At 48.1% G+C, this 22,412-nt stretch overlaps 1 protein-coding gene across 1 annotated transcript; it reads left to right on the forward strand.

The window, feature by feature from the left end:
- The first annotated feature begins 542 nt into the window (after positions 1–542).
- Positions 543–22,399, forward strand: eif2ak3 (eukaryotic translation initiation factor 2-alpha kinase 3). Its single transcript, XM_049740011.2, has 18 exons — positions 543–1,143; positions 7,538–7,667; positions 15,208–15,402; positions 15,616–15,746; positions 15,868–16,129; positions 16,218–16,389; positions 16,494–16,619; positions 16,686–16,808; positions 16,876–17,102; positions 17,294–17,403; positions 17,622–17,744; positions 17,808–17,957; positions 18,105–18,693; positions 18,899–19,072; positions 19,146–19,319; positions 19,405–19,506; positions 19,857–19,919; positions 20,306–22,399. The coding sequence occupies exons 1-18, from the start codon at positions 863–865 to the stop codon at positions 20,504–20,506; spliced, it is 3,333 nt and encodes a 1,110-aa protein (XP_049595968.1). The 5' UTR covers positions 543–862; the 3' UTR covers positions 20,507–22,399.
- Positions 22,400–22,412: the final 13 nt, after the last annotated feature.

Raw genomic sequence — 22,412 nt, forward strand, 5'->3', positions numbered from 1 at the left:
CCGTCTCTGTCGTCTCTTCAATGAAAACTGGTAATGCAAAAAGCAAAATATAGGTCAATTATTCATCTATTTTTTATACTGCTATTATTGGTGCTATTATTTCCATTGTATCTTACGCGACTTTAAGTAGATTTTTAATTTGTTTGTGATCTCGACGTCAATTTTTCCCTTTTTAAATGTGATTAATTATTTAGTTTCGACTTGATAATCGTCGGAAGATAACCCCTGACCACAGGAAGAGAATATACCGCGACAACTGTGTAGTGGGAGCCACGTTGATGTTTTTGCTTCGGGCGACTCGACAACCACTGCTGATTGACGACTGGAGTATCCAATGCAGTTATCTCCTCTTGTAAACAGGGCAACGCATTGAGCCAATCGCGGTGTTGTTTACCACAATCGCCTCTCCGATTGGACGCCTTGGACGTCCGAGAGTCGGCCAGTTAGATGCACTGATATTGAAGTTGGTCGTTTCCGCGGGCTTCTTCTTGAGTGACGGGTAGTCGGCCCAATAAGCTTGTGCTGAGTATGCCGCCCCTTTTGATTGACACTTCTCCAGTCAACGGAAAGTGGTCTTAACGAACGCATGCTTTTCAACGTCCAATTGCTGTATGGAAACAAGGCGGAGCCTCGAATCGTAACCACGGCAGGTCTTGCATCAAGTATAAAGAGGATAACGCTCCGTTCTCTTCCCGTGGCTGTGTTTACATAAATGAGAACGAGAGGGCACTTTAGGGCAAACTACGACGTAACTCTTATTGACACTCATAACACAAACGATTATTTTTCTTGTATGTAAAGATTTACACGGCCGAGCAGTGGCATGTAAATCTGCTGCTTCACTAATGAGCCAGCCTTCCAAATGGAAAGGGGGCTTCGCTTTGGAAACGCGAGCATTTCTCTGGCGCTCCTGCTCCTCAACGTGCTCGTCGGAATCGGGACCCTGCACACTTTGGGTTCGGTCGTCGCCGACGGGAAGCCCCGGCTTGCCACAAGGGGCTTGGGCGATGGACACCGAGCGGTGAAGCTACGGCCGGCGGTGGCGGATGTGACCGTGGAGGACGTCGCGGACAACGGGACGCCGAGCGCCGAAGACAAGGCGTCCTGCGGTGGAGAACGTCACGGAAGTTTCCCAATGAGGAGGTAAGCGAGGCGGATGTGACACGGAACACGACGATGCCGAGCTGGCCAACATCATGAACACGTCCCCCCTTCCCACCGAGCGCTTATATAAAACAACTTTCAAAGCTTTCGCCTTCCTAACTTGACTAATGACCGAAATAATCTTAAAGAAGCCCTGCATCCCCAAATAACAATCAACCGGACAATGTATTTTTCTTTTTATTTTCTAACTGTACTTCAAACTTTTTTTTATCGTGCCATTTAAATCCTTAAAACGAGAGTTAGCCAGCTGACAAATTGTACAGCAACGGAAACCAAGCGGTGAAACAATGAAAGTTATGTAAAAGTTGTAAAAATTGAAAATTGCAATATTTGTCTTTAGATTTTTGGTGCATGTTGTGGTCAACGCACGTGGGCGGGGGTGATGTGGCAGCTCGGATGGGGCGACATCACAACACGCCCAGCAAGGACCCCAAATAATCGTTTGCTTCCAAAGCACTTAAAACAGACAAAAAAAACCCCATAATATTTCTTTTGTTGCTATTAAGTTGTTTAATGTTTTTATGTTATTTGTTTGCTCTGTGATCCCAAACAAAATATAAATAGCCCCCTCCGGTCACGTCATTAGGTACACCTGCACATGACTGCCATAACGGCCAGAGCCTTGTCGCAAAAAGCGCCTCATTGGAGATTACTTATAAAAACTAAAGATTGTGATGAGTTTTTGCATGCAATTATGATTGAGGCATGCTGGGCGCAATTTGGATCTTTAGGCGAACCACGACAACTAAATGTTTGTTGTGCCACTAACTGTACAGTTGTGTAATAATAAAAATCATTTTGTCAAAAGTGATATGAATTGTCGTTGCCGGAGGTACAATTTGAAGCCAATATCGCCCTAAAATCTTTTCTTTTCATAAAACGTCACTCATTAGCGGCCTTATCGCTTTAACATGCTTATCGTTGTGGTTATAATTTTCATTTATAGCTAGGTTAGCTCTTATACACGCTGAGATCTTGACGAGTTCGGATAGGAACCCAACAAAATGTCAGAACTAAAAGATGGCACAGAGTAAATCAAAATCAGATCATGTCAACATGAGTAGCAAACATGTTCATATTCCATCAGTTGATGTTCTACACACCATTGTCAACCGGTGGTCCTATGTCCTCTAGTGGTCCGTGGCGGTATTGCAGGTAGTCCGCGAAATTGGAAATGAAAAATAATTGTAACATTTTTAAAACATAAAATTGATTTATTATTTTAATTTATTTCCACCTAATTTTGTGAATCATTCACCCATCCAAATTATGTCAAACGTAGCTGAGATTCTCAAAATAGACATACAGGTACAAATAAATAGCCTGTATAGGTCTATCCTCATTCAGTGCAAAATAAAATATTTTGCCAAAGCAGTGGTCCTTTGGTTATAAAAGTGGTCGCAACAACTCTTGGACAAAACCAGTTGAAACCCTCTGGTCTACATCTATTGACATATTTACATCCAATTCCCTGTGGTGGTTGTTGTTGTTGTTATGTTTGAAATGTCAGTGTGCCCCAATTGGCTTTTTATTGTGCTATGGGCGGCAGCCTGTTGAGGCTGCAGGCTCATTTTGTAGTGCATCGCTTGCGTCTACTGCAACGCGTCAGTCAGCACCAAAATGGTACAGATTACAAATAAGAACGCACATTCGACTTTGCGTGTGTTCTTTGTTAGCTATGCCCCGTTCAGCTGGTTCACAGGAGAAGCATGTCGCTCCCTCGTGTGACGTCCTCTGAGGTTTACATGCCTGCTTTCCATCCAGCCGTCGGGAGGATTGCCGCTGAACTTGGCTCAGGTCGTGCACACATCAAACGTGATGCTGCAAAGCGCAACAGGCTGCAATGTACAGTTTCATCGGCTGATTAATCTGTTATCAAAAGTTTGACCCTGCTGAATATCAGACTTTTTTGCGTATTATTAGTTAATTTGCCACCTTAAAAATGTTCCTGTGATATTTTGAAAGCTGTGTTCCATTGTGTGCTTTGTTTCCTGTCGTCTATTAATTTTGTAGTTGTACGCTTTGATCAGCAGCTGCTGCTGTCAGTGGCTCACCTGTAAATGTAGGAACCCCCCTCCCCCGAGATGACGTGTTTACATGCACACGCGTGAATTATGCATGCGTAAACCTTTCTGTACCTCCAAGACTGACAGGGCCTCTGCGCATAGTAAGTCGCGTCCCCTGTTGACAAATTGAGTCACTCAAATGTTTTTGTTCAATATTTGTTCAAAACTCAAAGGTAGCATCTGTAGTACCATTGCAGCAAGTGGGAAGGACTGCAGTGCTATTTGTCAAACTTTTTTCACTAAGTAGCACCTAAAACAAAAAATCACAGCATCCTTCACCCGATTCCACTTGCACCTCTCCCGCCTTCGGGAGGTTAGGTTTGAACCTGCTCCCCCACCTTCCTTTGCGCCGCCGCCCTTAACACCCTCAGGGCTCCGACAGCTCCGGATCCCGTGCGGCAACCCCACTGCTTAGCAACAGCCAATGGGCCGGGCTGGCCGTCCTGTCGGCCAATGGTGTCTGAGAGACGGGCCACTGCTCAGGATTTGAGCGGCAGGGCCACACAGGTCTGGCTATAGTTAGCTTGCAGAGGAAAAGGAGGTGTTCATGTTTTGGAACGACTTCATATTTTTATGCTTTTTAAAAAAAAAAAAAAAAACTGTCCTGCTGACTTAGTTTGAGTGGTCGCATGGCGGGTAACCAGGAAGAGTATATTAATAGAGCTGTCCTCAATATGACAGGCCAGTCGAGGATGTGAATGAAGTGTGAGGGAAAGTTTTCTAGCACGCGTGAGGCGGACGTGTTTTTTTTTTTTTGTAACCCGAATATGTCCTTTTCAGGACAAAAACATTCTCTATCATGTGTTGTCACACACACTAGTTCTGCTAAAACACAGAAAGGTGCTCGTTTTGGCGATTCTGATTTATTGCCGTTTGACTTGAAAAAAACAGTTGGACTTATCACCAAGTAATTTGGTAAACATGTCACTCGGGAGTTGACTCACTCACAAAAAAAATCTCAAGAATCCCAACAGTCAACGCAAGTCAGCTGTTTTGCTCTGAATCGTTAGCACCATAGAGAATTGAACAAATTGAATTAAATTCTAATATCCAAAGCTCGTTTCATTTTGCAGTGGAAATTTGGTAAAAATTGTGTTTAAAATTGTGTGTAAAAATGTTTGGAACCATACATGCAGGAGGTTTGCCATTTTAGTTTTGAAAAAAAATGTCCCCTCAAAGTCAGTTTCAATTGGCAACATGAAATTTGGTTAGACATCGCCCTCATGAATACATAGACCCACAAAAAAGTTTATAGGTGGCATACGCAGGATTCTGCATTTTGCATTGCGGTGCCACGTAGTGCTCATTTAGCTCAGAAAGATGAAGAGTCGTCTATTGTGATTTGAAAAGTTGTTCCCCGGGCAGCAGATTGGATTTACGAGCTCCTTTGACAAGTTGGCAGCAGGACGCATCCCGCAGCACTGCAGCACTTTGGGTGGGGCAAAGGCAAAAAAAAAAAGGTGGGATGCTCCGAGAAGGCGAGCGAGGAGGAAAAACAAGCCGGTAGCCGGTCGAAGGATGGATGGAGCATGCTGTCTTGTTTTTACTGCACTCACTGCTTGGCAACAACCAATCGCACGGCGGCGGCTGGGCCAATCAGCTGCCGGGAGCGTGGCGCCACGCCGTTTGGATTTGAGCACGTGCGAGCCGACATGGCAAGAGAGCACCATGCGGAGCTCAGCGCGCTTGTGCAAGCAAGAAGAGACGAGTCTCTCTGTGTTTTTTTTTTTTAACTGCCTAAAAACCACACCCTTGACTCTGCAGTCCCCCTGACTTTGACACTTGGACAAAGACAGACAGGAATTAAATTTGTAATGACAGGACTTATTTTTTTTAATGTGGCCACCTCTGGTTTGCATCATGTCTCGTCACCAGGTTTCTTGCCCTATAAAATGACTTTTTTTTTAAAATCTGAAAATAACTTAACATGACCTGCTTCATGTTTCTCCTTGTACAGTTAAGTGGTAAATGTTATCAGCACTTTTATGGCTTATTGTAATTTGGATTTTAAATTTTCTATAGTTATTGCTTCACATCTTCCCCCGTCTGCGCTTAAAAGACATCTTCTGCCACTTGGTCAATGTCTGACAAGCGGCTTTCAAACATTCTTTTCACCTTTGAAATGCATTTTGGCGCAAAGAATTTGGAGTGCGCCTTCTCAACTTTGGGTGCGGCCGCCCGAGCGCAGGTCGCCGCATTCTCAACTTTCTCCCCGGCACGTGCTCCCCACGCGCTTGTATTTTGGACGCTCCTCGCCACTCGCCTTGTCGCATGGTTACAAGCAGCCCCGCGCTGCCATTGGCCGGTTCGACGCACAACCGCCTGCCCATTGGACTGAGCGCCGGAGAACAACACGGGCCCCGTTGGCTGGCGGCCGGCGCTCGGCGCCTCCTGATTGGCGGCGGCTGCGGCGGCTCTCCTTGGAGACCTGCCAGATGTAAACATTGCGCCGCGCTGTGCCGCTTTCTTTGAATGGAGTGTGTTTACAGCTCACTTTAGCACCTCCTGCGAGCGTGCGCTTGTCTCCGAGGAGCGGCGGCTGAGCACCGGGCTAATTGGCTCCTCACGCTCCGCCGCCATGAGGACACGATGATGGCGCGACACTAACGAGCCGCTGTTAGGCAGCCTCGCCCCTCCTCAACCTCCTTCCCTATTCACCGCTGGGTCAATTTGTTGCTAAAAGTTGCTCACCGCCGCTGCTGTTGCATTGTGTGATGAAGGTGAAAATGTTTTCATTTGCGTTTAGAATGGCCTACAGATGCTGCATGATGGAAACAAGTTACTACTTTGGTCTGAATTAAGCTCCTCAACTGCCTGAAGATCTCCGCGTTTGTCTAAACGAATCACCGCAAGTCACAAGATACCCCATAGATGGTGGCAAAGCACTAATTTTGTCTAAAAAAAAGTGCCTCAACTCACTTCAAGGCCTTGCCAATAAGATGCCTCCATTGGGCGGCAAAACGCTACTTTTGTTCACTAAAGATCCTCCACTCATTCCAGCGTAGTTCCTTGCTAACTACAAGCACAAAATGACTGCTGGATGGAAGACGTTTGTTTTTATGCCGGCTTGCGTCTGTCGGAGTGATTTATCGTTAATTATTTTTGCGGAGCCCCAAGATGCGGCTGACATAGCCTCAGCTTTGATAAGCGCTCTTAGAAATAAACCGCCCGCAGCTGGATTCGCTGCGTGGGGCTGTTGTAGTGTTTTTGTGTTTAGTTTTTTCTAGGGTGTCGTCTTTTGTTTGGCTTGGCCGCCGCTCTGCTCATTTGCTCCATCAGCACCATGTGAGGATACTCCGACCCCCCTCACTTCATCAGCACCCCACAAAAGCTTTTGATCTCCATCTTCACTTGTACTCTGTGACTTCTTTTTCTCCTTCCTCGGCGAGACTGGAAAGGGGCTGGTCCTCACCCCACTGCTTAGCAACAGCCAATCAGCTTTATGTGAGCAGGCCCAAGAGCCAATAGAAAGGGCGAGTCAATTCCTTTTCTCATTGGCGGCCGAGAGAAGGGCAAAACAATATTTTTCGTAGCACGCCTGATAATGCCAGGAGCTGATTTTTTTTTTCTTCCAGCGGGAGGCGGCGATCATCTTATCTTTGACGCCTTGTTACCATGTTTGTATTTTTGGAAACGTTTGAACCTATTTCTGACTGTTGAATTCTTTAGCATTCAATGGGAAAGCCTTACTTTCTTTGCCTTCAAATATTCATTTCATTTTTTTCCCCACCACAGCGTTCGGTCTTCACAGGCAATGTGCACAATCAGAGGAAACTTCCTCCCATCGATCGGGAACAATCCCACCTTTAGTTGCCTACGGGACGACACATCCTCCGGCGCTCCTTGATGCTCAAGAGCTGTTCGATAGCCGCCATCCGTCACGGATTTCTTCTGATCAATAGCGGCTGCTCAGAGCCACTCAAGTTGGTGCGCTCTGTTGCGTGCGGGCCCGCCATGACTGAGAAAGCCGTTTGCCAGTCAGAATCGAGCCCAATCAAGTCATCAATCATTCCTAAAGCGGCATTTCCACATTGTCCTCAGCCCCTTAAAGTATAAAAGGGAAAAATGAATCACATTGGAAAGGTTGTGTCCCGCAGCAGCAGCCATCCAATCGATAGTCCGCCCCTGCGGCCCGACACTTGAATGACAGCCGGTGCGGCACAATGGGCGGGGCCGGCAGGCTTCGGCGATGTTCGCCGCAAAGTCCCGAAAGAATTTGAAGCCACAAAGCTGGTTAAAGGGTTCTGAAGAAAATGCCTGAGCTCACCTTTAGTGTAGTCTGATGTTTGTTTGGAATGTTTGCGCAGGTCTCTGGTGATCATCAGCACCCTTGATGGGCGCATCTCGGCGCTGGACCCGCACAACCAGGGGCGCAAACAGTGGGACCTGGACGTCGGCTCGGGCTGCCTGGTGTCCTCCAGCCTCAGCAAACCTGAGGTAACCCCCCCCCACCCAATAATTGCCCAAAATAGCATCTGGCGTTCCAGAAACAAAATTATTCCACCAAACCAAGCCAAATGTCTTTGTTGTGGAACGGCGATCTGCATATTTCAAGCACACGATTGTTACCGTGTCTGTCCACATGTGTTGCGCCATCATTTGTGTTCACATATCCAGTGTGTGACAATAATAAGAGAGCGTGCAAATGTACTGACGTAACTGTCGTGTGTGTGTGTACTTGAGGAATGCCTGCAAATATTTACTGCCTGTCTGCGACCCACCCAAAAATAATCCACAACCCACTTTTGGGTCCTCACGGACCGGTTGAGAGTCACTTGCCCAAAAGGTTACGACGACCGACCGCAATGTTGATGCGAGTTCAAATTTGTAATTTTGAGTTGAACATATTGGGTAATCGTGGAGGAAGCCGATACTAGCAATTGATACTTAAAGCCCAAATATCACGGTAATAAATTCTACTATTTTACTACTCATTTAGTTGTGGTCTATACAAAGTGGAACAACGATGCTTTTGTCTGAATTTCTCGTTTTGATACCATCACAGGTCCCTCTTTTCTACTTCTGAGGTGCGGCTCAGAGCAAGCCGTTTTGGTGCGGTCTCTTTAAATGCAAATGAGATACTTCACACGCTGCAAGATGCGTGCCTCCCTTTCCAGTCAACATATTTGTAGTTTTTTAGCCAAGGTAGCGTTTACTTTTTTTTTTTTGCTTTATTTAAACAAGGTGGTGTTTACTTGCGCCGCAAGCTTTTTGATTGATTAAAAGATATCAACGACCGAAGACTTGTCCATACTGCCATACATGACACATAATAAAATAAATCCCCTCACAATATTTATGAACGTCTTGTAAACGCACTGTAGTCAAACTACGAAGTAAGCCAATGCTAGCGCTAGCAAGAAGCTAACGAATCCATTAAACACATTGTGTTACCCAAGAATAATACAGCACCTTCGATGCAATTCATCTGATACAACTACTCAAAATAGACCCACAAGAAATGAAAACAGCGTTGATGCATTGATGCATCCAACAAGGGGACATTTTGATCTCTTCACTTTGGAATCCTTGAGTTGTTTGGACTACAAAAGTCTTACCGAGTAATAAACAAGGTGGATTGGTTTTAAACAAGGCGGATTGGTTTTAAACAAGGCGGATTCGCTAATCCGCCATGTTTATTACTCTGATTTTTGTTTGGCAACACCCATTACCTTGTTTGGTTTGTCCTGCCCCAACAGATGTGATGTAATAGATAAAAAAAACTGACAGAAGCCCTGTAGTGGTCACCTTAAAGTCCAGCATTTGAGGTTGCGATCCTCAACCTCTGCAGCACCTGGAGGGATATACAGCGGAGCCTCGGTTTTCGACCACAATCCGTTCCAGAAGACTGTTCGAGAAGTACCGCATTTGCCGGTGTACAGGTCGACTCGGTGTATAAGTCGACCCCCTAAAATTCGACGGAAATTTACGATTTTATGATATATCCTTTGTATAAGTCGAGCTCAATTGTTGCAGTATATTAAACTTCAAAATTCAATATGCGAAATTTATTGACGAAATGTGTTCAAATTCCGGGAGGCCGTGCGCATGCGACTGTTTATAAGCACCGCGGAGGAGATCGCGGCCGGCGAGCTTGCGCACGCCGCCCGGCACCAACGGGAGGCCGGAAATAGCTCCAAGCCGAGCGGATCGGCACTTTATAAGCACCGCGGAGGAGATCGCGGTGCCTCATTCGACTTCCAGCGGCCGGCGAGCTCACGCCGCCCGGCACCAACGGGAGGCCGGAAATAGCTCCAAGCCGAGCGGATCGGCACTTTATAAGCACCGCGGAGGAGATCGCGGCGCCTCATTGGACTTCCAGCGGCCGGCGAGCTCGCGCACCCGCCCGGCACATCCGGGAGGCCGTGCGCACGCGCCAAGTGGCCGAAAATAGCCCCCGCCGAGCGGATCGGCTGTTTATAAGCACCGCGTCGGAGATCGCGGCGCCTCATTGGACTTCCAGCGGCCGGCGAGCTCGCGCACCCGCCCGGCACATCCGGGAGGCCGTGCGCACGCGCCAAGTGGCCGAAAATAGCCCCCGCCGAGCGGATCGGCTGTTTATAAGCACCGCGTCGGAGATCGCGCGCCTCATTGGACTTCCAGCGGCCGGCGAGCTCGCGCACCCGCCCGGCACATCCGGGAGGCCGTGCGCACGCGCCAAGTGGCCGAAAATAGCCCCCGCCGAGCGGATCGGCTGTTTATAAGCACCGCGGAGGAGATCGCGGCCGGCGAGCTCGCGCACGCCGCCCGGCACCAACGGGAGGCCGGAAATAGCTCCAAGCCGAGCGGATCGGCACTTTATAAGCACCGCGGAGGAGATCGCGGCGCCTCATTCGACTTCCAGCGGCCGGCGAGCTCGCGCACGCCGCCCGGCACCAACGGGAGGCCGGAAATAGCTCCAAGCCGAGCGGATCGGCACTTTATAAGCACCGCGCAGGAGATCGCGGCGCCTCATTCGACTTCCAGCGGGCCGCGCACTCACGCACGCCGCCCGGTTCAAATTTTCTAAGTGCAACGCACAATGAGATGCATGAGAAACGGCCTTGGTTACCATCACATTTGAAGCGATGAATACGAAGTTAAATTTTATGACTCGGTGTATAAGTCGAGGTCGATTTTTCTCGGTCGATTTTGGATCGAAAAAGGTCGACCAATACACCGGCAAATACGGTAAATTGTTGGAATTCCGAATCATGTTTTCCCATTACAAATAATGGAAAAAAATTTAATCCGTTCAAAGCCAAAATAAACGCTTTTTTAAAGCATTTTTTCATTATTTTACACCATAAACTGGATAAATAACCGTATCTGTAGCAACTTATTTTTACCAATGAAAGACAACATTTCAAAGATCATATGAAAGAAAACAGCAAAAACGTTTTCTTAATTTTAAAAAGGTAAGCACAGTCGCCCCTCGCAACATCACTTTAAGAGCGTCTGTGTTTTTTAGGATCAAGCTTATCGTCGATTTTGCCATGCAAAACTCCCGCGCCTACTCTGACACACGCACACTGGACTCATATTTTGCGATTAATTCTTTTATAAATTCAACCCTTTTGCACAGTGCTTTCCTCTTTTCGACATTATCAGCTATACTGCTCCCATTTGCTTCCTTTGGAGGCATGATTAGAATTGATGCAATCCTCAAACGACAATGTAATAACGAATGGAGTCAGTTGGCATGCGGGTCCTCTCGGCTCATCGCGCGAGGTTCAACAACCAAAATTTCGTACGACATCCGAAGCAAAAAAATTAGAATACCGATTTGTTCGAGAACCGGGACGTTCGAAAACCGAGGCTCCGCTGTATTACACTTTTCTACACTCCTGGATACTCCAGATACTCAGGAAAATTATTTTAAAAGCAAAAAAACAAGTCAATTTTTACATGATACATGTCCTTTAAGGCCCAAAAAATTGAAGCTATCCCTAAACAGCGTCAAGTTACAAAACAGCTCACGTTACAAAAGAAAAAAAAAAAACGAATCGCCTTTTCTTCAAAGACAACACACACACACACACACACACGCACACACACACACACACACACACACACTTCACCCCTCCCCCTTTAATCCCAGGGCACCCCTTCTTTAAGAGCAGCCGCTGAACTCGCTGCACTTTGAACAGTCGAGCAGGCGTTGGCGTTGCCTACATGAGAAACATGTACATAAACATGCCGAGACACCCACCCCTCTTCGCTCTGCTAAGAGGAGCGGTTTGGCCTGGAGGAGATTATCAGTTTTTGTTGAGCGCTGAGGTTCACACACACAAACACAGGAGGTACACGCGCACACGTCGTCTTAAAATCGCCTACATCGGAGCGGCACTGAGGCCGAGCTCTCGGGAGGGAGGGTGAATTCTGGCCCGTGGATGGGATGGCTAATCAACCCCTGCTTGACACCTTAATCCGGGACTGAAACCCTGACGCTCTTGTCAGAGTTCGGAGTACGCCTTGCGGTCTGTTATAAAGTTTGCGAGGTCAATTCGGGATTCGAAGATTGAGTGGTGGTTTTAGATTCTGGATTTGATGAGGATCAAGGTTTTTTTTGTTTGGTTTCGACTTTCTAGTTTAGGGTTTTAAAATAATTTTAAAAAATTTGAAATTGGGATTCGATGAAAGTTGAGTGGTCTCGTTTAGGATTTTAGTTTTAGATTTTTTTCAACTTAAGAAACATTTGTTTTCGTCTTGTGTAATTGTTCGTTCTATGTCCACCAATCAGCATCCATCACGGTGCCTAGCCCCGCCCTGCCCCTTTGAGCTACCCAACCACTCTGGTGATCAAAACACAACCTGGCGTGGTGTGAATCCAACATTTCACAAGATAGAAATATAGAAATATATGAACAAGTCTTGGGCGGCTCGGTGGCGCACTGGGTAGCACGTCCGCCTCACAGTTAGGAGGGTGCGGGTTCGATTCCACCTCCGGCCCTCCCTGTGTGGAGTTTGCATGTTCTCCCCGGGCCCGCGTGGGTTTTCTCCGGGCACTCCGGTTTCCTCCCACATTCCAAAAACATGCTTGGTAGGCCGATTGATCACTCCAAATTGTCCCTAGGTGTGAGTGTGAGTGCGATTGGTTGTCTGTCTCTGTGTGCCCTGCGATTGGCTGGCAACCAGTTCAGGGTGTCCCCCGCCTACTGCCCGATGACGGCTGGGATAGGCTCCAGCACGCCCGCGACCCCCGTGGGGACTAAGCGGTTCAGAAAATGGATGGATGGATGAACAAGTCTTGTCAAGTCTGCCGTTCTAAATTTAACTTGGTGTCTTCACGTTTTTTTTTGTATTTGAGATGTAAAATTTCAGGAGAGCTTCTTTTTCGTTGTTTCTATGTGTGCGTGTTTGTGCACTCCTCGGAGGCTCCAAAGTGTCAAAAGCCCCTGAAGGAACCTCGCAGCGGCGCAAACTCGCATTTGCACCTCTGCCCCAATGTCACCTTCAAGAGCAACTTGTGCTCGCCTGCATTCGTCTTCAAGAAAAGTCAAATCAAAACGTTAAACGACAACTGTTGCGGCGAGTCCATGTCGCCCACGCCACTCGTCTCGTCCGTAAAGAAAAGATTTTTGTTTGTATTTGCGCTATTTTATGGACGTGTCTTTTCTCACCCCCTTCTCCTCAAACTGTTTATTAGAGGAAACAAAAAAGCTGCGCTGGTCCTTCAACGATTATGTGAGGCTTGGCGGCAAGATTTTACGGAGGCTTTAATCCTCACTGTGATGGGTTTTTGTCGTCTTAGCCGCCTTCAATTTAAGACCTCCTCCTTTCATGTCATTACAAAACACACACATGCAGGATGTTTGTGGTAAAATTTCAAATTGTTTACAGCGACAAAAGTCACCCTAGTGCGTGCGTGTCAGTGAGCTGCTGAGCTTGTTTAAATTTTCACCTGTTAGCATTGGAGTGGGCCAGAGCAGAAAGAAGTCTGCGCCTCACCTCTCAACACGCTGACTTTGCCATGATGTCATCTGTTATGATTTCTGCCAGGAGAGTGTGTGCGTGCGTGTGTATTTGTATTTATGTCACCCCCCACCCCCACAAGTCCTTATTTTCTGAATGCAGCTTGGCCACCTCAGGCCGCAGCTAACGCGTTTACATCGGCCCACGCGCGTGTACTCAGTCTGCTCGGCGATTAGGCTCCCGTCAGGGAGGGCTCTGCCGCCGCGCAATTGGCTGGCCCCCCGAAACGCTGTGAGAGGAGGCAGCCAGTCACCTGCCGCCGCCCAGCCCCCGCACTGCGCCCCTTTCTTGTCTTTTTTTATAGCTCTTTTTTTTACATCGACAAACACAAAACAGCTTTGTCTGCACGAAAAGTGTGTGTGTGTGTGTGTGTGTGTCTGTGTGTGTGCGTGCGTGTTTGCGTGTGTGTGTGTGTGCGTGTGTGCGCGCGCGCATGTGTTTGTGTGTGTGCGGCCGCGTGTGTTTGTGTGTGTGCGGGCACGTGCGTGTGTGTGTCGAAAGGTCAGTGCAAGGTTGTCAATCAATGTGGAGTGACTCATGTTGGCGAGTGTAAAGGGATGAAGTGTGTGCGTGTGTGCGTGCGTGCGTGCGTGCTTGCGTGCTTGCGTGCATGTGCGCGATTAGGAGAGTGAGGTAATGTTTTGGGCCAAGAGATGACGACAACTCACACACTGTGAGCCAATCAGGCGACGTGATGGACGAGCGTCCGAGTCGGCCGGCAAGTCATTTGTCTTCCGGCCCGGCGGAAGTGGAGGAGTCAAAGTGCCGATATTTTTTTTTAGCAAAAATTACATTTGCCTCTCCACTTGTTCCAATTTGCTACCAGCTATTTTTTTTTTTAATTACACGTTAGTGCAATGATCAGACGAAAATTAGCTCTGTGCTTAAGACGTCCAAGATACGCAACCAATAGACTTGCATTCCTTTATAGTTCTGAGAATATTTTAAAAAAAATAAACTTGGAGCGAGGTTTCCTCACAAACTCTTTATCTACAAGTTGTGTTGGAACATAGCCGAGGATTAAAGCATCGGCGGCTAGGTGACTCACCTGCGTGCCTCCCACCTGCTTCATTAATGAGCTCACTAAATCTCATCATCTTGAAGAGATGACATCACCTCTGTCTACCGCCCACTTAATCATCATCGACCATCAATTTTCCTCTCTCGCTGTCCTAAACTGTTTAAAAAACAAAAGTCTGACTTTGGGGGGTGGGAAGAATCTTTATCCATCCATCCATCCATCCATCCATCCATCCATCCATCCATCCATCCATCCATCCATCCATCCATCCATCCATCCATCCATCCATCCATCCATCCATCCATCCATCCATCCATCCATCCATCCATCCATCCATCCATTTTCTGAACCGCTTAGTCCCCACGGGGGTCGCGGGCGTGCTGGAGCCTATCCCAGCCGTCATCGGGCAGTAGGCGGGGGACACCCTGAACCGGTTGCCAGCCAATCGCAGGGCACACAGAGACAAACAACCATTCGCACTCGCACTCACACCTAGAGACAATTTGGAGTGATCAATCAGCCTACCAAGCATGTATTTTTTGGGATGTGGGAGGAAACCGGAGTGCCCGGAGAAAACCCACGCGGGCTCGGGGAGAACATGCAAACTCCGCACAGGGAGGGCCGGAGGTGGAATCGAACCCGCACCCTCCTAACTGTGAGGCGGACGTGCTACCCAGTGCTCCACCGAGCCGCCAGAATCTCTATCCTGAATGTAAATATTGAGATTGCGTTGACTAAATTAGCCTTGCATGCACTATCCATCCCATATAAGATGTTGATCTGATGGGATTGGGGTCAGTTTTTTGTTGCAATGATGTCATCATGGTTTGCCTAACACGCATTATGCAGTGTCGCTGAGGATGCAGAAAGTAAACAAAATCAAAAACAAAAACATTATTTAACGAAACGGAGCAAACTAAAGTATTCAGCCAAAATGACTCAAAGCAGCCCAAAGCATTGACAATCATGGCTGCGTTTTTTTCCTTTGTCCCCGGGCGCCAGGTGTTTGGCAGCAAGATGGTGATCCCGTCTCTGGACGGTGCCTTGTTCCAGTGGAACCGCGATCGTGAGAGTATGGAGGCGGTGCCTTTCAGCGTGGAGTCCCTCCTGGAGTCGTCCTACCGCATCGGAGAAGACACCGTCTTGGTCGGTGGCAAGTCGCTCACCACCTACGGCCTGGGCGCCTACAGCGGCAAGGTAGGCAATTACGCACGACTTTCTTCATTTTGAGTTTTTTCTTTCTTTCTTATGAATCAGAACACGTTAGTATTTTTTTGTAAATGCTTCAGTTTTTATAGTTATTTGTTTATTATAGTTCTTATTATATATATATTACATTATTGTTTTATTAGTTTTTATTTGTTTTCTGAATTTGTTATTCATTGACCAAAATTGCCTCGTCATCTTTAGCTGCGCTACATCTGCTCTGCGGTGGGCTGCAGCCACTGGGGTGCCGAAGAAACGGAAAGCGAAGACGTGCTCCTGCTTCAGAGGACCCAGAAGAGCGTCCGAGCCATCAGACCTCGCTCAGGAATGGAGAAGTGCGTAGTATTCTCAAGGCATGGGCGAGTAACCATATCCTGATATAGGTATCGGGCTGACGCCGGCCTTATTTTAAAGTATCAAGTCACATGACAGTGTGGCTTATTTTCGGGGCTTCAGGTGGAACTTCAGCGTGGGAAACTTTGAGCTGAAACTCGTGCCAGAGGCGCAGTCAGCCATCAGCTTCCTGGAGGGAGAGATGGCCAACGGGGACTCCTGGTGGCGAGGGGAGCGTCCACAAATAATCACAGAGGAGTCCAAAGAGCAGGCGGACAACAAGAAGAACTACAACCTGGACTTGGTCATCAAGGTGTCCGTCCCTGATTGGAAGGTGATGGCCTTCAGCACCGGGGCTGATGGACAGCTGGTCTGGGAACACCAGGTGAGAAAAGACGGCTTTGCCTGGCTCAAACGCAGGTAGCGGACCTTTGGGAGTAAGTCCGCTAGAAAATGGCTTGCTCTCGTTCTAGTTCTGCACTCCCATTGCCTCCGCCTGGCTGGTGGGCGGCGGTAAAGTCACTCCCATAAGCCTGTTTGACGACACGGCCTACAGCAACCATTCGGAAACTGACGAGGAGGATGACGAAAACGACGACAATCCGGACGCAGCCAAGGATGCTTCGGCGTCCAGTGTTTACCTGGGTATGTGTTTACCTGCGCCCCCGTGTGGTTGAAGCTCACACAGCAGCAGGGGCGTAACAATGACTTGAAATTTATCATGAATATTTTGGGGTGCCCTCTTGAAGGTATGTTCCAGGGGCAGCTCTACCTCCAGTCCTCCGTGAGGATCACCGAGAAGTTTCCGTCTAAAGCCATCGGGTCCGAGAAGGACATCATTCCGCTACCCACCGTCAAATGGAAGCCTCTCATCCGTGAGTTTAGCGCCTCGCAAAGTCGGGATGACGACACGGGTTGACCCCGCCGCTGCTCTTCGGCAGATTCGCCGTCTCGGACTCCGGCCTTGGTCGGCTCGGATGAGTTTGACAAGTGTCTAAACAACGACAAGTTCTCCCATGACGAGTACAGCAATGGAGCCTTGTCCATCCTGCAGTATCCTTACGGTGAGACCCGGGACCCGCAAGCTGGCCTCGTCAACATCTAACCCGCCCCTCCACCTTCCTTCCGTAGACAACGGCTACTACTTTCCCTACAACAAGCGCTACCGGGGGAAGCGGGATAGCGCGGTGAGTGTGATCAAGAGAAGCGAGGCTCAGCCCGAGAGCGGCAGAAACAAAGACCCCGTGCTGCTCCTGCCCTGGTGGAAGGAGATCCTGGGCACCATAGTCTTCTGCATCGCCGCCACCACCTACGTGGTGCGCAAGTTTTTTCACCCATCGGCCTCAGTCAGCGGCAGGGTAAGACCCCCAAGCCCAAAAAGGACCCTCAAGTACACACAACGGGTGGGACAGGGAACAAATCAAGTGAGCTCACCCCAGCTAGCTTTGATTGGATTTCTACCAAAGCAAATACGGCCGGTTTTGTCTTTTCTGCGAGTAGATCTTGGTTGATCCGTGTTTTTTTTTTTCTTCTTTTTTCTCCTCTGAAGCAACGTAAAGAGTCCGAGACGCAGTGCCAGACTGACAAGACCGACCTCGGGGTCGTTGAATCCAAAGAGCCGGACGCAGAGAAAACGCGCTCCAGCAAATACGTGTCCAGGTACGTCATTAGCAGAATTGGCTTTATTACCATCGTCAGTGAAGGAGCTCACAAACAAGGAACAATTGTAGCGGTACAATCGCGCAACATGAAATAAGGATAAAAATATGCAAACAAATAAACTAAAAAATATCTTTCCATCACCACGAAAACAAAAACAACAACTTGTATGTGGTGTCACTAAATGAGCTGAGATGTTGTCATGTGTGTCTCTTCAGGTACCTGACAGACTTTGAGCCCGTGCAGTGCCTCGGCCGCGGGGGCTTCGGCGTGGTCTTCGAAGCGCGCAATAAAGTGGACGACTGCAACTACGCCATCAAGCGGATCCGACTGCCCAACAGGTGCAGTCGCCAATCCGAGCCGAGCAAGCCGTGTTGCTCAAAGGCGTTCTCTGTCTCCTTCAGGGAGGTGGCGCGTGAGAAGGTGATGCGGGAGGTGAAAGCCTTGGCCAAGCTGGAGCACCCCGGCATCATCCGCTACTTCAACGCATGGCAGGAGAGCCCCCCCGAGGGCTGGCAGGAGAAGATGGACCACAGGTGGCTGCAAGACGCCAGGTAAGACTGACATCGGGGTTGGACCATTTCATCGGCCGATTCACAGCCGTGCATGAAGTGAAGCATTTTGTGTGCAACACCGCATTGCAAAACGAGCTCAGAACCATTGTTGCCACAAAGGTCCGAATTGACTCGTTTGTCTTGTAGTGCCACCGAATCGCCAATGAGCTTCGTGGACCACATGGAGGCGCTGTCCGTCAAAGTGCCCGTGTCCAATTCCGTGTCGCTGGGTGGTGGCTCGGGCGGCGACTCGGGCGGCGGTGCCGCAGGTCTGCCGGTGAACGGGTACAATCATCACCAGGTCCTCGGCGGCTGCGACACCACAACAGGCTCGGGCCTCAACGGCGACCGGTCCTTCTACCCTATTCTGGTTCACGGCAGCTTCGAGTCCGAACCGGACAGCCAGACCGAGCCGGACCGCCCCGACACACCCGACTCCTTTGATCTATGCCTGCCTCACCGGCCCAGTGACTGCACCTCGTCCTCTTTTGACATCGTATTTGAGGACTCGGGATGTGACCGCGACGCCGGCGTTGAGGTGGATGCCGAGGAGGACTCTGCCTCCATCGCCACCCGTTCAGACCCATCCGGCGTTGGGAGGACCGGTTTGTCTTCATCGCACATCCGACAGCCTGAGAGCGGCCAGCCCTCCTCTTCTTCGCCACCTCGGCCCAACTCGCTGGCCCTGGCGCTACCCCCGACTCCTGCTGGCCAACGTGTGCAGCCGTCTCCCAAGGTTCAACGTTTTGATGCCACTTCTTTTTGTCTCGTGCTTCTTGATTTGCTTTTCCAGACTCCAAAAAGTCCTTAGTTTTGATATTGTTTTGCCATTTTGGCTTACAACCGCCCTCATACAATTTAACGGGTATTTTGCCCCATTATATTCTAACAACCTGCAAGATCTAGTTTAATGCCGCTAATTTGTGCCATCCCGTCTGCAGGTGTATCTGTACATCCAAATGCAGCTGTGCCGCAAGGAGAACCTGAAGGACTGGATGGCCCAGCGCTGCCTGCCCGAGCAGAGGGAGCACAACCAGTGTCTGGACATTTTCCTCCAGATTGCCGAAGCCGTTGACTTCCTGCACAGCAAGGGCCTTATGCACCGGGACCTCAAGGTAAACGCAGCCAGCAACAGCCTGAGGCTCAGAGCCGCTCCGCTCAGAGCCGCTTTTTTTCTGTGTCTCTCAGCCGTCCAACATCTTCTTCACGGTGGACGATGTGGTGAAGGTGGGCGACCTGGGCCTGGTGACCGCCATGGAGCACGAGGAGGACGAGTGTGAGCAGTGCGCCCTGACACCGGCGCCACTCCTCACACGACACACGGGCCAGGTTGGGACCAAGCTCTACATGAGCCCTGAGCAGGTGGGTCACTGCAGCGAGAGCACTTGTGCTTCCAACATGGGTTCCTACTATCATTGTGTCGTTGTTGTCGTTGTTCGCCTGGCAGCTTTCCGGGCAGTCATACTCGCACAAAGTGGACATTTACTCTCTGGGCCTGATCCTGTTTGAGCTGCTCAACCCGTTTAGGACGCAGATGGAAAGAGTGAGGGTGAGTCAACAAGTGTCGTGCTAACTTGACCTGCCTGAAGAACCTCTGTGCCAGTTTTGAGACAAAAATTAAAATCTATGGGATGACTCAGTTGTGTTGTTACTCTGACTTGACTTGCCTGAGGAGCCTCGGTCCGTTCACTCTATGGGATGACTCAGTTGTGTTGTTATGGAAACGTAACTTCCTTAAGAACCTCATTCCGTTGATTCTGGGCCAGTCACACGAGGGGTGCAAGCTAACAAAATTGACAATATTGTTAAGGGATCGTTTTTGACTTTGATGCCTGTTTTATTTGATAAAAAAAATTCTTTGGGCATGATGTTCACGTGAGTTGTCATGTCTTCCTGCAGACCTTGATGGAGGTTCGATCGTTGCGCTTCCCAGAGTCTTTCTCCAAAAACAACTTTCACGAGGTCAGTGGCCCTTTGCTGCTTTATAGTGGTGACAAAACACACCTTTTTTACTTTCAAATGTATTTTACAACACACAGGAAAATTAGTTTAATATAAAAGGGAAAATTGCTAAATGTCTTCTCTTTTCACGAGATTATTGCAACTTAATTTTGTAAAATTGCGTTTTGATTTACTATTCTTTTTTTTTATCATTAGCATTAGCGTAGCACCTGATCACATGCTTTTTTTCTGTATCTTGGTTAAGCGTATCCAAACATTTTCTCCTGATAAGGCAACTGTTTTTCCTACAGGACTCCAACTTTATTCTTGTAATATTCAAATTTATTGCTCATTCCATTTGTGAATGTATTTTTGCCACAAGCCCATTTGTTGTCTCTGTTCGTTAGTTGAACATGGTGCTTAGCATGCTGTCGCTCATCCCTGGCGACCGTCCCGAGGCGGCTGACATCACCGGCCTGCCGCTCTTCCGGGACCTGGAACTGCCGTGCCGGCTGGCCGTGGTGCGACAGCGCTCGCGCACGTACAGCACCTCGTCAACGGGAGGCGGTGGAGGAGGACTTACCTCGCGACAGCCCAGCGCCACCTGATGCACCCCCGCCAACAAGACAGACGAGACAACGACTTTTTTTTTTTTTTTTTTTTACACTACTGCTACTGATTTCAGTCAAGTGCCCCTTGGAACATGTTTTCCGCCCGTCACGCATCAGTCTCGAAATCTCAGGTACGACAAGCACGAGGAGAGACCTTCAGCCACATGCCTGATTTGGAAGACGCCCCAAAAGATAACAGAGACATTCTTTTTTTTCTAAATGTAGGGTGGGTGGAGAAGATCTGAATTGCCTTTCGACTAAATGAATGGCCCAAGCCAGTGCTTTGACTACTACTACTCTGCTTTTTTTTAAGACCCCGTTCACGCTGAGCTTGTATCTATACTTTCTGACAAGCTATTTCCACATTGTTATTTGCCTAATAGCAGTTTTCAGAAAAACTGACAGAAAAATATAACTAGAAATGTCACTATTCTGCCTGAAAGACCCTAAATTGTTGTTTCAGAGATTTTTCTGGCAAAATTGTCATTTCTTTTGCTCATTCTTGTTGGCAGCGAGCCGGCTCAGTGTGAAAGGGTTCTTTCGGTCTTGTTTTCTGTTGGGTGTACATAAGGCCACATTCCACTTTGAAGGAAATTTGTAAATAGGAGCATAGCAGTCAGCAGGACATTTCAGAATGTCTCAGCGTGACCTCTGGAGGGTGGCGACGGCTCACATTTAGTAGTGACCGCTCGGCTCGTTCACTGCAGTTTTGTGACCTGCGTCTACAAGGCTGTTACTCTTGTTACTAAAGTTCTTTTTTTTTTATTTTATTTTTTTATTGGATTTGTTCTTCAGTTGCAAAACGCCCTCGTGGTTCGGTCCTACTGTGCCCCCTAGTGCTTTGACATGACACTGCAATCGATTATTCTGAAGAAAAAAAAATCATAAACTGCCATAAAGTGCCATTATTTTTATTGTTACTATTGTTTTAAATCCAGCCATGTATGTGTGGACATGAAGTATTTCGAGCCAATCTGAAATCGATAGATTCACAAAAACTTTTTTTTTTTAAGTTTCTGGATGAAATGCCAGAATTTTGACTATTCCCCCTAATGATACCTTTTTTCCAAACTTGTAATTTTGGTTTTTGAAAAATAATGAGTTGCCCCCATTAACTGCACAACGATCGCAATTTTAGACATTTTTATAACTCCTCATAGAATCTCAGATTAAGATTTAATTCGACCATCAAGCACTCATGGGGGGGGAAACCAACCACACATTTTTTTCTCGGAATATTCCAACATTTTTTTTTTTTTTTAAATACACACCTGACTTTATTTTGTAATTCTGATTGTAATATTTGCGGCGCTGGGCGTGGGCCAAAGAAGCCGCCACTGAACAACCGGTCATCCTGCCCTCAGTTTTGGCCCGAGAGCTTACATTTTGGACCTGAGGTCGGTCGCGTGATCAAGTGCTGTGAGTCACATGACTGTTGTGTGCTCCCGTGATTGTCGTTTTCTAACGTTTTGGGGATAAGAGCGTTTTTTTTTTTTTTTAATCTTGATTATTCTTGTTCTAATTGTTATCCAGCGTGGAAAGCCAAGTGCCGTTCACGGGCTGGCCTTTTGCGCTGCGCACGCACACAGCGTTGCGGACAATCACCACATCAAGTCGTCACTGATTGTTCCTCTTCTGTTTGCGTAGGTTTCTTTGCCGTTTATTTGGCTCTGACAGAGAAGGGAAGAATGTGAAGGCATAAGTGCTTAAAAAAAGGGGTTGAAAAGGCACACTTTCTTCTCTGTCCATACAGAATTGTAAATATGTTGATTTAGCTTTTTATTTATGTTCTACGCTGTTGATCAATCCGTTTGGGGTTGGCGTTTATTAACGAGAGAATATGACTTCTTACAAGTCTGACTTTAATAAAACTGAAAAAAACCAAAACAACTTGCAATGTGTC

Source organism: Syngnathus scovelli, chromosome 14, assembly GCF_024217435.2.
Source record: "Syngnathus scovelli strain Florida chromosome 14, RoL_Ssco_1.2, whole genome shotgun sequence".
NCBI lineage: Eukaryota > Metazoa > Chordata > Actinopteri > Syngnathiformes > Syngnathidae > Syngnathus > Syngnathus scovelli.

Coding starts and splice junctions, on each gene's coding strand:
- eif2ak3 (XM_049740011.2), top strand. CDS start 863: ATGGAAAGGGGGCTTCGCTTTGGAAACGCGAGCATTTCTCTGGCGCTC. Junction 1,144..7,537: donor GGAAGTTTCCCAATGAGGAG/GTAAGCGAGGCG, acceptor ATGTTTGCGCAG/GTCTCTGGTGATCATCAGCA. Junction 18,694..18,898: donor GTGTGCAGCCGTCTCCCAAG/GTTCAACGTTTT, acceptor TCCCGTCTGCAG/GTGTATCTGTACATCCAAAT.